Genomic DNA, 14,709 nt, shown 5'->3' on the forward strand with positions numbered 1-14,709 from the left:
AACGACAACAAAAATCATTAAATGTAGTTCATTTCACATGTGATATATCAGTTACAAGAGAGAGTTAGCTTAATTGAATTTGTTTTCAGGCTGGGCACACATTCAGGTTTTAGATTTCATATTTCTGAATGCCATGTCTAAGACAAATTGTATAAGGTTGTCCATTCCATAATGAGATATTTGGACTTTAGATTTTTCAAGTTATGTTAAATGCTTCCTAGTTCCATATGGATTCATTATTACAGACCTTTCAAAATCTCTATCCTTTGTCAAACATAACATGCAAAATATAGAATGTCATTAGTGGAAAGTTATTTGATACCCATAAATGATTCTTTGAAAGAGAGACAGTTTGTGAAATGTACCTCTTACTGTGTACCAACCCAAGATATCAGATTTCCCAATGTGTGAATAGTGCATGTATACTAAAAAATTCAAATTTGTGCCATGTTGACTTGACATTATTTCCTCATATGATTGAAGGGCCTGCCCCTCTTACTCCCTCTGCTGCATTCAAACAGTTATAATCATAACTTCAATTTTAGATAAATTATTTCATTAATAACTAGTGTCTAAGATAAATAAACATTTTTAACATTTTATCTTAGATAAATAAACATTTCTAACATTTTATTTGTGGTTTTCTCCTTCTCCATCCAAGATGGCTTTCCTGGGTTGGTGCATGGCCCCCATCCAGTCCAATGGCTCACAGTTCCTGTACCACCGCTTCATCAAGCCCTTCATCCTCAAGCACCAGGCCGAGATTGAGGACTCTTTGGACAAGGTGACAGACCTGGCTAGCTCCACGCTCAGTGAAGGTGAGTTGATTTAACACGCTGCCCCCGTTAGTGTGTGCAGAGCCAATGGTTCACCCAGTTTTACAGAGATTTCCTTTTTAGGGGAACATAAATTTTTGTCATACTTCAATTTGCTCTTTATCTTTTTCTCTCCTGAATATATCTATATATGGATATATTTGTACGGTATATCATTTGCTAATGTTTCATCATTGTCAGCTATTTTTCCATAACACTTTTGCATACAGGTATCTATTCAAGATTTTGTACAGTCATGAATTTTTCTTTTGTTTTACCGCTTAAGCACATGCAGGTGTCTGACTAATTTGAGAGCCTTTTTAACATTTTATTAGAAATAAGAATCTAATTCTTGGAGACTGTAGTGTGTATCACTTCTTCAAAAAGTCATTCAGTCTAGATCTATTTCTCGAAAGCCACTTTAAGGATAGACTTAGCTAGAAATGATTGGTGTTGTTCTCATTTGTGACAGGTGCAGATAAAAAGCACCAAGAAAGCAGCCACAATTGAACAAGGCTGTGCTTTTTATCCAAAATGCATAATGTTTCCTTTTCCTGAGTAGTTTTCCCATAGTTAACTCTACGATTTCAGCAGCACACCCTGTGCATAATAATCATGGTTTCTGTCATTGCCATTTAGCATCTGAACATTCACAATGAAATTGTGCCAATTTATTCTTTATTGTAAAGCCTGTGGTGTAAGGAGTACACTAGAGTTATTGTCTCTTTACAGATAGTATTGTAGCTCTCATTCGGTTATGTTTTCGTGAAATTTCATCCATGTTCATCTTACATTCTACGTAGTTCCTTAGAAAACTGAATGAATGACAAGTACATGTAACTATTCATGTTAAACATTTCTCATGTACAACAAATACATCTATGCATTTATATGCATTATGTATGATAGATATGCATTGTGTTTATATGTGTTTGTGTTTGTGAGTGTGTGTGTGCACGTGTTTGTTCTTTGTGTTCAGAAATCCAAAGGTCATTTTGGGGCAAACGTAGCATGAAACAGAAAGTGAAACTCTGGAAAACCTTTGGAGATGAGAGAAAGAATATGTAAATAAAGAACAGCATGTGACTTGATTCCATTATCAGAAAAGTATAATTGAAGTGATGTATGTAAACCTTTTTGTCTCTTTGTCTTACCCTGATGAAAGAATAATTCTAAAGGAAAGGATTGGAACTATATTTTTTATTTTCTGATCATTCACATGCAGAACATGATATCATAGTCATATCGTGCTTTGATGAAATAGGAATTTTCATTAGTGCAGATAGAGTACATTGGACAAATTTCAGTAACTTCCATCACACAGCATATAGCTATCCTGCTTCAGGATTTCATGTTGATATTCTCCTGCCCTCTAGATCAGATTAAATTTACAAAGAAGAAATCCCTAAATTTGCAACTCTGCTTTGAATTAACAATATTTTCTTTTCATGGATATTTATTTTTAATGGTAAAAAGAAGTTGAGTACTTTTCAAAACTTTCTGGCTGTAATGATTATTTGACTTCATGGGATCTTCTTTGATAAGCAGTATGATAGGAATGAAAGTAATTAAAAAATCCTGTAGATGGCTTAGTCACGAGAGACGGAACTGCATGCGGTATTTGAGGAACCATACATCGGTATCATGTGGATTACAACATGACTGCTGTGCTGCTGTTGTTGGTTTTTTCTTGCAGGAAGTGATAAAGCATAATAGCGCTGTATGCGGCGGCAAAATATACTTACAGCAAATTCCTGTTATGAGCAAACAGTTTCTGAGTGATATATCATCAATTCCATACCACCATTGAAAAGGTCGTATGAAAGATGTTGCACTCATAGTCTTTATTTTTGCTATTTTGTAATTATTTGAGTACCATTTGGATGGTACTTACATGTAGAACCTGTCCAGGATCAATCCAGAATATTATACCCTTGTTTGTACTGTGACAGGTGCATGGATTAGCTATCAATCCCTTTAATTATAGCCAAACATCACTTATCCTTGTTGCAGTGATTACCATAATATCCTCATCTTGGTTAGAGAAATAAGATGATGTCGATTAACATCACATAGTTTTATGTTATTATCCAGATACATGCACGTGTACAATTGTATATATAAGCCGCAATATCATTTATAACTACATTTTGTATGTATTAACAGTACAATTGATATTATAAAGACTTATCCGAAACTTAAATAGATCATCACATATTTCAGGTTACCAGGTACCTTGTTAGCGTCACCAGTCCTGCTATTTCTGTCATATTATGTTCCACGCTCAAGATCAGCATTCATCTGTACATGCAATGATGCTAGCCAAGTCGTATGTAATGTTGATTTCGTGATATTATTGTGTTCTTTGTATGCAAACCATTAGTATTCAAGGGTGTGAATCAAGGTAGGATTGAAAAGCATGGAATGGCTGACATGGGAGGATGAAATGGGCAGAAAGCTATTAACCATTTGACATTTTTTCACCCTCCCCTTCATTCCATGGTATCTTATTGTACCCATTTTCCTTGTGCTGCAAATTTTACCATAATAGAAAGATATATCTTTTTATTGTCAACCATTCCATTAGAAATCATATTCGTTGTTATCATTTGGGCCCAATGAATTATCCCTCCAGCAGTGTATTTGTTACTTTTTATATCACTACATTTTATTATACATTGTCCATGGTAGACATGGAATACAAACCATGTGTTTCACATTGACTTCGAGATTAATTTTCTGGGACTCAGAGCACAGCATATTTACAGTTACAAACACTGGGTTTAGGGTATGGAAAAAAAAAATAAAAGTGAAAGAAAAAACGGACAAGGTGGATAGATGGGTTTATGCTGCCCCCCCCCCCCCCCCCCCTCAATCCATGTGCATGATCATCCATGATGTAAAGAAACACCTCTCAGCTGTGCAAAGTGATCCAAATGAGAGCTACAGTGTATACCGAGGTCTGGCACATTTCCCCCTCTTCATTATTAAAATCTAATGCCATAAGTCCAGCGAAACTAAACAGAGTTATCCATATTTTACAGTGTCTTGTATGAAAGATTGAAAAAAGTGAGGAATGTGCACAATAAAGGCCTGGCACTTTATAGCTTGTGGGCAAGATATAATAACACAGACACCCTGTCTATAAAGGTTGTACTATAAATATATCATATTTGTGGAAAAAAGACCAACAAGACATAGTATCAAGTATTTGAATATTCAAAGACTACCACATTTCATACAAGCTCAGATGAAATCCACAATGTTAACTCCCCGTGTACATAAATGGTGTCTATATTTTATAGTGTGTGATTTGTAAAGGTAAAGGAGACTTGGGTCAAAGTCCAGTAGGTGCTATAAGGCTTGCACTATTCAGTCTGTGTACTGTATAAATGGGTGTGTGGAATGTTTGCTCCACTGATCTCTTTCAGATAGGCAGACAGCAAATAATGGGATCTTACTTTAAATACCTACACTCCACTAGAAACATGCAGCTCACGCTTTGCTTTTTATTCCATATTCTGAATGTAGATTTACAAAGAAAATTGGCAATCTTTCACATTTATTTTTTTGAATAAATAGTGAATGTATGTGTTTAAAAGGCAATTTATTGATCTGAGAGTGGGTTGATCTACGTCATTCCTACAATTGACTTGTGTGTTCTTTGAGATATGGGGTAATGTGTTAAAGACAACTATGAATGAACATGACTATTTGCAGTATCACAAATTATTTTGTTACTCTTTAATTTCACTTTATTTCATTTCATTTAGTCAGTTTTTGTGGTGGTTTACCCCAAACTGTCCTTTGGTTTTATATTTGTGTAAAGACACTGGGTTGGATCTCTTCATTTGTGTACTACATGTAGGTCTGTAATCAGTCCCAGTCTTAATTACATGGGTGCAGACAGTGGTATGTTAAGGCAGGACATCCTGGGTAAATGATTAATCTTGAAACTCATGTAGGAGAAGATGGAAGAAGAACCTTGACTAGTCCACGATAGGATGATAAGAAGTTGTATTTACAATGACATGCTTTAGAGTAATTTGCATTTGTGTTTTTTTTTAGAATGCAGTTGGCAGTACAGGTAGAACACGTAGGTATGCATTTTATGATTGGCCCATGTTCAGAAGTTATACATGGAGACTGCATAGCAAATGAGTGTTTGCTGGGCTATCATGGAAATAAAAATACTGAAGGCAGTCTGTACCTTTGTCAATGGGCTGTGAAAAAGATGTGTATAGCAGTTTTACTTCCTAGGATTGTACAAAGTACATGTATGCATGTTTATGAATACACTGACATTTTAATGTCATATACATTGTCATAAGTAATTTTTGTAGTAAAATGAGTGCATAATGGTCTGAGCTGTGGTGCCACATAAGATTTTTGGGAGGAATCAGGAGTCTTGCTCTAATCGCAACATGGGGGGGGGGGGGAACAACACTTCAGATATCCATGTACATTTTGTTTAAACATGTCTACCTATTCCTTTCCCTTTGTCAGTGGCTTTGGTGTGAGGAATATTTTATTGTCATTTGGTTTGCGTAATATGAAATACACTAGTATTTCATTCAACCACTACCCCCTCCACCACCACCACACACACACTTCCCACCAAAGAAGAATCAAATATGTATGATTGACTTAGAATATGGCATGGAACTTGAAAAGGCTCAGTCCTGAAGAAATTCAGTGAATTATCAATGGCAGTTCTATTTCAATGAAGTTGAATAATGAAATATGAATGTGACTGAAAATCTCTTCAAGAGAGATGAATTTGAAAGTTGTGATGAAATTACCAGGTACATTATGCTGGAGACATACAGTTGTATTATGTGGAGTACAGTAGCCTGCCATTTTCTTAATTGGGGAACTTATGCTGTATTCTTGTTCTCTGCCTGCATAAGAGAGAGTAACCAATGGAGATACAGGCAGACTTACAAAGGCTCTTTAACCACAGTGAGAGTAATAAATAAAGACTAGCCTCATTTTTCCAAATAGGGTGAAAGTGAGTGGTTCAACAAATATCAATTCATGTCAGGATTGACATCATCATACTCAGAAAGGGAACGTGAACCATCATAGTTGGCAAATGTAGTACATATCAAAGATACGAGTGTGTGTTTTTTGAAAGGCATCTGGATCAGTGGTAGTGAGACTTATTCATTATGTCAAGCTTTTTTTTTTTTTTTTAATGTACATGCAGCTTTAAAAGCTCAGGTTTATGAACAGCAGACAGCTAATCAATGGCTAATGAGGATCAATATTATTGCAGTATTTAGTTCAATATGTGGATGACATGGGTTATGCAATAAATCTGTTATGTAACTAAGTGCATCAATTACTCTGCCTTTAACATACAGTTAACGAGCGGTGAGTTACCTTCATTAAGAGCTGTGTAGAGACAAGATGATGCAGTGTTGTAAACTGCAGAATGTTCCAATCTGTAAATGAGTTCATTGATGAAAATCATCTTGAATTTATAGTTGCGTTTTAATTTGAAGTTACGAATTGGACAAAAAAAGTATTTGCTTTCAAGTCAGTGGCTGGCCTCTATGTCTAGTCTGATGACAGTGCACTGTGTGTTGTGTTAATCAGTGGTGTGTAATACTGATTCCATTTCATTCTCTCTTTCTGTCTATATGCTTGCAGCCCAGAAGATGGCCCAGGATGCTGCAGCTGATGCCGCTGCCGAGCAGATCAAGAAGTCCATGGCACAACAGAATGCCGACAAGACGGACTAAACTGTGCCCCCATCCCCACAACCCACCCTCAGTGCTTCTTGGCAACACCGAGACCTGGGCTACAAGCTTCTCCAGCTCCGAAAGCTTTATATATCCCCATTTCCTGTCATCCACTTCATGAGAAAAGAAACTAACAAACTTTCTCAACTTTGTGAAACTTTTTTTTTTTTTTTTTGCAGCAGACTGCCTAAAAGCCACAACGCCGTGTGAATCAAGCAACAGCTTGCTAGCTTTCAACGAAACATTGTTACAACCTGTAGATGTACATCTCATTACAGTATAAGCTTGTTTAAGTAAGGTGATAAAGGTGAATGCTTGATCACCCAGTCTTAACTGAAGACTATAAAGTTAGGCATAAGTTGGACTAAAAATTAAATCAAACAAAACGAAGAAAAGAACTGGAAGAACATGACAAATTGATTTTACCACAATTTAAAGTTGCCTTAGTGAACTTTTTCCTTTTTTTTTTCGGTGTAGTTTTTTACATGATCAGACATGCCATAAAGGATGAAAGTGGTCATCTGACAGGCACACATTCAGTGACAAATGTATCAAAATATCAATATTAGCCAGGGCATTCAGCATTAATGTGCAAAGTGACATTTGTAGAGGAGAGTTTGTTCAGTAAGCTGTCATCAGCGTAGTGCTATCTGCACAGTACAGTGCAATGCTAGGAGATAAAGACTGTAAACAAGACTAGGCATGCTCCATGCGAGAAATATGCGTTTTTTGTGCCTGTGATGTCCAGAATGGTGTAATCCAGTTGCCCAAAGTGGATCATGTATTCATTATATGCAGTGAAATAGCTTTCCCTAAGATTAATTGCTGTGAAACGAGCATTACATAACATGTGTGATTGCTAATCGTGTTTTTTTTTTTCAGAGTGTGTAAAATTCTTTTGATAATAGTGTGTGCTACTGGGTCACATCTTGAAAGACATTAAAATTTTCAGGGATATTCAAATCTTTGATTCCGAATCTTAGACTTACATGTAGGCACACTAAAAAAGAATAACGCCGAGGAACTATTAAACACAGACTTCGATTCTTCCCCCGAGAATCGCTTCTACAGCAGTGTTGTGTACAATTCTTAAAATTTTGATGATTGAATTGATGAGTCTTGTATTAACAGTGAGCTAAATCAGGCAAGTTTTCCCTTGCACCATCATTACAGTGTATATGTCTCTGCAGTGGTAACTTGTACAAAGCAGTTTGGTTTTATACATTACTTGCACATCTTTTACATATTTTTTTTTCTCTCTGCCTTTCTGATACTTTATTTCTGTATGAAAGAATCAATTTGGTCATTGAAGTAACCAATTAATGTTGTATTGTGAATGTTGTAAGAAATACGTAAAGCAGTGAGAAGCATGTTCTAAACTTGTAGTGAAGAATTCTGATGAATAGGACTTGCTGGCACATTGTACATTGTGATTACCGTAGCCATGGTAGCACACCAACTCTTATCATTAGATTTGACTTTTAGCTTAATACCTAGGTGTATGTGATGTACACTTTTTTCTTCATATCGCCATAGTGTGGTCTACGTCATGTTGTAGGTGGTTTTATGTTTGGTATGAATGATGTACAAATTATGTAAACTTAAAACCTTCTTGCGGGTTGCTGTTTTTCTTGTTTTTTAGTTGTTTTTGTTCAATTTGAAAGTATATAACATGTGTATATTATGCTGTTGTAATGTCAATGCAACAAAAAACAACAAACAAACAAAAAACCAAGAAAACAGAGGTAGTAGCTATCAAATTACAAACCATCATTGTAGAGAGCCCTAGTATAGGGAATGTTGAGGTGATTAACTTAACTAAGTTGTAGACATTCCAGTATTCTGTAGTAAATAGGAAAAGATACAGAAAATGAGTTAAAAGGGGGAAATATATTGATAGAACTGTTCATTTTGAGTGTCTCCAACTGGTTGGATTCCCAAATTGTATAACAACACACCAGTCATTCTCTTTGTACAGGTTTGTAGATAACACCTGTAATCTCAGAGAAATAATGAAAGACATTGATTTATGTGGTAAAATAGTGTTTAATGAACATATTTCAAAAAAGATAAAATATGATGGCATTCGAGAGAAAGAAAAAACAAACAAACAAACAAAAAGACTGATATGAGGAAATATTCCTTAACTTTGCATGGCCCAAATTTGTTCATGGCAAATATTAGTGTGACAGAGACATAACAAAACAAGTGGATGCAATCATGTCTCAGTGGAATTCAGTAACGTTGAAGTTGAATTCATGTAGAAAATCAATTATGGAATGTTAAGACGCTAACATAGGGTATGCTAACTAATACCATACTCAATCTTACATTTGAGAAAAGTTTGTGTTTACTGTAGGGCTCTATAACTTCTTGCGTCTTTTCTCCCAGGTCTCTGATTGTTACTTGATGAAATTATTTGACAAATATGTTGTAGCCTGGTAAAACGGTGTAACGGGAGGGGACTTATGTGTGTCTCTCTTTTCAGCTTCATTTCTTATCGTTCAGGAGATTATTCACATGGGGAGAATTATTTGAAGAAGTGAGTGCTTTGTATGAAGTAATTAAACTATTTGTGGGAAACCAAAAAAAAATGTTGCTGTCTGTGAAATTAAGTGTTTCGAGTACCGTATCTTTCTCCTGACCAGTGTGTGCATTTGTTTTTGTGTGTGGTTATGTATGAAGCGATTGCATCTTATTTTTCCCTTTTTATCATGACTAAATATTGTCACCTCACAATAGTAATACATTTTCAGAACTTATTTCCAATTACAAAGCACTTGCTAAGAAAATCTACAAAACTATGGTAGATCGGAGGTCAAATATAGTGCTCCATATTTTTGCCAATACAGCTCTTGCTGTACACCAGCACAGCATTGTCGACACACTGTTATAGAATTCAAATAGCACCACTGCTGTTTGAGTTTGTACAGTTACATGTATATATGGGATAGGGAGATTCACTGCAGCTTTATTACAAGCACAGACCCATTTATGTATTTGTTTTTCTTTTATTTAATTCCCTATAAAAAATGATTTCAATATTGGTAAATGCAATTCCTATAAAGACTATGAAGAAAGTCTATGAGTGCACTTGTGTATGTATGTGTGTATGTGTGCTTGACTGAGGAATGTGAGTGAGCAATGGTTTAATAGTAATATGACTGTATATGCCTATGTACTTGTAATTCCTACAAATCATGACAATATATTCACATCAACCTGTCTAAGATTTTTGATTTTTTTTTTTTCAGGTCCAGCGTCTAAAAGCAATAAAGTGTATTTTTCTAGTTCCAGTCCAAATGAGTGGAATATAAATAGTTCCAAACATGTATGTAAAAGTCACAAGTTTTTTTTTTTTGAATTTCACATCGAATGAAGAAATAGGAAGATTTATGTGTAGGTCATCCAAGATTCGCAAAGCCATGTCATGTTATAGAAGTTAATTTGTGGTTGATAGTAATAGCACAGATTTGTGGAAACATGAAACTTGAAAATTCCATAACTTTCCTGTTGTTGGTGCGGGAAAGAGGGGGATGCTATTAGAACAAGCTGTTTGGGACAACTTAAATTTCCTCATTACATTGGGTATGTCATATCAGGGATAAAAACAAAGAATAAATGTATGAATGAATGGGACCTCAAAAAAGAAAAGTACCTCATTTTTACAGGTATTTCATTATGTCCAACCTTGTTGCAATGAGGTTCCACTGTACAAAGTCAAATAAACCTTGACTATACATTGTAATCGTATTTCTGGAGTTCACTAAATTCATTAGGGTCCATTTGAATGTTTGATGGAATTGCATGCGTTTTTTGTTTTTGTTTCGTTTGGTGTTCTTTTTTTCTTGATACCCTGGGATATCATCATCTACAGTATCCACTGGACTGGTTGTAAAAGGGTGAAGCAGTGAAAATCGATAAGAATAAAACCTGTAGGACTACCCACACAGCTTGGCAAATTATTTGGTCCACCTGCATTAGTGGGTGCCTGGGTGGCCATCAATGACATCCTTGTGAATGATGTGAAAACCATGCAGTCCAGGAAAGAGCAGGGGAAATGACCAGCAGAGACCAACTAATTTTCTGACCACATTTTAGGATGGCAGTGGACGTGGGGCGAGAGACAGACAGATATTAAGGTCTTCTTTCATAAATTGAGACCCTTCCAGCCCCCTTAAAGACAATATTGTCAATGTTGAAGAATTGGAATTAAAATCTATTATTGATTTTAATGAATTCACGATAATAATGTTCTCACATGACCAACTAAAACCTTTCCCGCATTGCCCACTCAAAGTCAAAGAAGTCAAGTATACAGTAGTACATCATGTGTGTACTTGGAAATGCTTCAGGAAAGTTGCTTGAATTTAAATGATACATTTACTTTAGACTTACAATTTATGATAAGAGTTTTGATATAAATCTCTGCAATGAATCTTTGAATATTAGGTTGGGTAGCTCAACTTAATACTAGGCCCTATATACCATTATTCTGACTCAACCCCCCGGAAGCAGACAAACCATGATGTAAAAAATATGTGCCAATGACATGTATTCAAATTTATGCATGTTTCTCATTGATTCAATAATTGAGGAAGAACGTGACACTTTTTCTGAAGGATTCTGATCAAAATAACGTGGAGGTCTTCAGAATGAAAAAGTCATGGTGAAATTTAAAATGTACAATGTTAATACTGATGAATATTAACAGAGAGAGTGACCTTGCCTGAATTGTGAATATTTTAGGACAGCATCTCTTTACGGACATGTATATCAAGGCAAAGATTGATAGTTTTTACACGCCAAGTGTATTTTCTTTTCTACATCTTGTACATGTATATGTGTGTGTGTGTGTGTGTGTGTGCATGTTTTGATATCTTAATTCACCTTGGGACAAAAGTTGCTCATTCACGTATGTCTTCCCACTGGGAAAGTAAACATTATATGACCTACATATGAACTTCCAGACTACTATTTGAACATGTACAAATTGTGCATACAAGTGTTTCTTTCCATTAAGTCATATAATAATATAGTTGATGTGGTACACACATGGATGAACATGTAGAAAAAAAAAAAGCTTCTTATCTTCAGCTATTGAAGGTTGATTCTTTGATCTTTGATCCTACCCATTTCCACGAACTCTTTCTGTGCCACGTTAGCACGCCCTACTCAGTCAATGGCGTGCCAAGTTCACATATTCTGCTCAAATGCACAAACCTGCCCAAACCAATCAATTAATTGCCAAATGTCACCTTACAATGAAAGCGTCTCTTGCAATTCCCTTCCTGCCATATGTAGCTTGCATTATATGTGGCGAATGACTATCACTCGGTGCTCCCTACTGGATTTGCGAGTAAATTTTCAGTTTCTGTGACTGTTTTGTGTGCAAAAGTCATGGCTCTGCAATAATGTAGCTATACTGCTCATCTGAAAGAAAGAAAAAAACAATCATAGATTTGTCATAAAATTTACACCAAAGCAAAGCTTTGCATTATCTTTATAACTTTGCTCATTACATGTCAGGGGTAACAAAAATATATAAAAGCTATTCAGATTTGAAAAACACAGCATTTTCCCAAAGCATGATAACATTGCTGTCGCAGAATAATGAGGCACACAGGGGCTCTGCACCATGGCACATACAGAGTTAATATGGCTTTTTGCGTCGATCAAGACACAATCTTACTTAAAAGCCCAGACACACCCACACAAACATGTGATTAATGCTTCTGAATGGAGCACTTACAATGAGGGTATTTATTTTTGAACTGGCAATATTCAATTGATAAATTAACTGAAATGAATGCAATAAGCACTCATTGATGAAAATGGCTGGAATGGGGCAACTCAGTTGGCATCAATTTTTGGGTTGGGCATATCATGCATGGCTGGTGTAGGAAACTTGTAAATATAAAATGGGCTAATGTCCTTGTGTGCTTCACAGTTAAAAACTTGGGGTTATTTATCTTCTGGTTGTATGATCCAACAAATCTTTCATAACTGTTTGTATTTCCTTGATGTTTGAATGCACATTATTGAATGTGGGCCAAAGTTGCACAGACACTTATGTAATTTGGACTCATGTTTCATGTTTGTATATGAAGAGTTTGATCGCAAAACAGGGTAAGCGCCATTTTTAAACATCTCAAAGTGCGTCCATCATCAGATAGAGCAAAATAAAACCTATCCAGTGATATCTCACCTGTTACATAACACGAAATATTCTTGAAGTTATGACAAAAAATATACCATATTTTCTTATCATTTTCTTTTTTTAGTAGGTTTAATCGCAATCATCTAAAACTGACAAGAATGGAGTTAACTCGTTTCGTGATCACACTCTTCATATGAAGAAAGACAGAGAGACAAACAGACAGACAGAAATATTTTTTCTGTCCTTCTCTGTGATGGAAGTATGTCTCTAGTACGACATGAATACATGGCCATCACAACCAGCTCTGGAAAAGACACTTGTTACCTCGGGTTAAATATTACACAAAACGGGAAACATTACACAAGAAATGCGGAGGATCTGAACCTTTGTAACTCTTAATAGGTATGTCCCTTTGGATCTGACTCATTGTACTTTTTTCTCTATATTGAACTATAAAAGGCTGCGTGGGTGGGGACAATGGGGGCGGGGTGGGTGTAAAGATCACATGGAATTTTGCAGGTACACAAAGATAGACATATATTGCACACTACCTGGTGTATTAACATTCTTGCACTCTTTATTGTTTCCTGATAGGGATGAATGCATTTTGCAATATATAATGCAGGAACTCGAGTTCAGCATGGTGGACTGTCTGACACTGGCTATAGAGAATAAGAGACTCTCCTTCAAAAAATATTGCTACTGATATGCTGGTAGGGTATTCCTCTGCACAGTCTACCAGTCTAGTTTGGGAAACGATGGTAGCAATAAAGAAGCATATTACCACTCTACTGCTGGTGATAGGAAACAGACTGCCACGTTAACACTGTGGGATGCAGACAATAAAAGACTAGAAGACGGACAATATATTGTAGGCATCACTGAATTATTTCAACACATCTGCCAATATTTTCTCTTTTTTTATTTCTCACAATAAATGTATTTTGTGTCATTTTGTGAAATGCCACGTAAAAATGTTGACAGTCAAAACTTAACAACTTTTGGACAAGCCATATAATTTTCAACTGTGTGTAACATTACACATCATTTGTACAAATTTCATCAAAGAAAAAAACAAACATCATATAATTTGATCAACTAATATGCTGTGCTATATTGCAACTTCAAGCGATTAATTTTCAGGTCACAAAGTGATTAGTATTAAGTTGTTGATGTATGTACAATGTACATCACAGACATACATGTATTGGCAGCAGAAAACTTATTGTACGCAGAAAGACAGAAGAAAAGGCATGTGGTTAAAATGATTGAGCAATTACGGACGGATTTCCACTCAAGAACATGCTTTTAGATCTTGAAATATTGCAAAACATTGGCACTACAACTCCTTTCAAAACAAATGAAGGAGATGTTAAAAGTTAGATTCAGAAAATTGCAAAGGATGCAAAAATGCTTGAGAGTAATCGCATATTTGCTGCATACGATTAGAAAATTGGGTGATAATCCGCTCTTCTGCAAACCCCTTTCCCAACCAAGTTGAAATAAAAGAGAAGACATTAATTGCACATGTAGCATTTGATGCGTTTGGAAAATTTTCTATTGGCATGCAAAAAGCTGCAATCATACATTCATTTACTTGTATCAACTCAGCGATTGTTGCTCTGTGCTTTGGTACACAGCACCTTTCCAGGAAATCTGAAATGGCTGTCTAGATGGTATCATCAAAGACAACTGGCGCATGTCATTTCCATCAGATGCAGCCATTTTAGTGACTTGATAGCTTGGCACACAGATGTGTCACATTTCATGACTTCATGTAAATTAGCTAAATCATATCTTACAGTAGCCTGGTACAAACATGTCTAGTTACAATCTGTATACTGTAAAAGTGGTTGTTTTCGTGTGTGTAATTTTTCACGCCCGGCTGCCGCTGGGTAAGATGAGTTTCACTTGTTTTCAATTCCGCGGAATCAAGACATCGACCACAGAAACATATGGCATGCAAAAATATTTGTGTGCTTTTATT

General features: G+C 35.8%; 1 protein-coding gene across 1 annotated transcript in view; it reads left to right on the forward strand.

Annotated features, from left to right (window-relative positions):
- LOC139712230 (receptor expression-enhancing protein 5-like) overlaps positions 1-9,266 on the forward strand; it is a 36,098-nt gene extending 26,832 nt beyond the window's left edge. Inside the window, exons 4-5 of the mRNA XM_071624068.1 lie at positions 662-818; positions 6,471-9,266. Coding sequence (XP_071480169.1) covers positions 662-818; positions 6,471-6,562 — 249 coding nt within the window. The 3' untranslated portion in view covers positions 6,563-9,266. The remainder of the gene's footprint in view (positions 1-661; positions 819-6,470) is intronic.
- The last annotated feature ends 5,443 nt before the right edge of the window (positions 9,267-14,709 follow it).

Source organism: Diadema antillarum, unplaced genomic scaffold (assembly GCF_040938485.1).
Source record: "Diadema antillarum isolate AM-2024a unplaced genomic scaffold, OU_Dant_1.0 seq00001774_RagTag, whole genome shotgun sequence".
In the NCBI taxonomy this organism is placed as follows: domain Eukaryota; kingdom Metazoa; phylum Echinodermata; class Echinoidea; order Diadematoida; family Diadematidae; genus Diadema; species Diadema antillarum.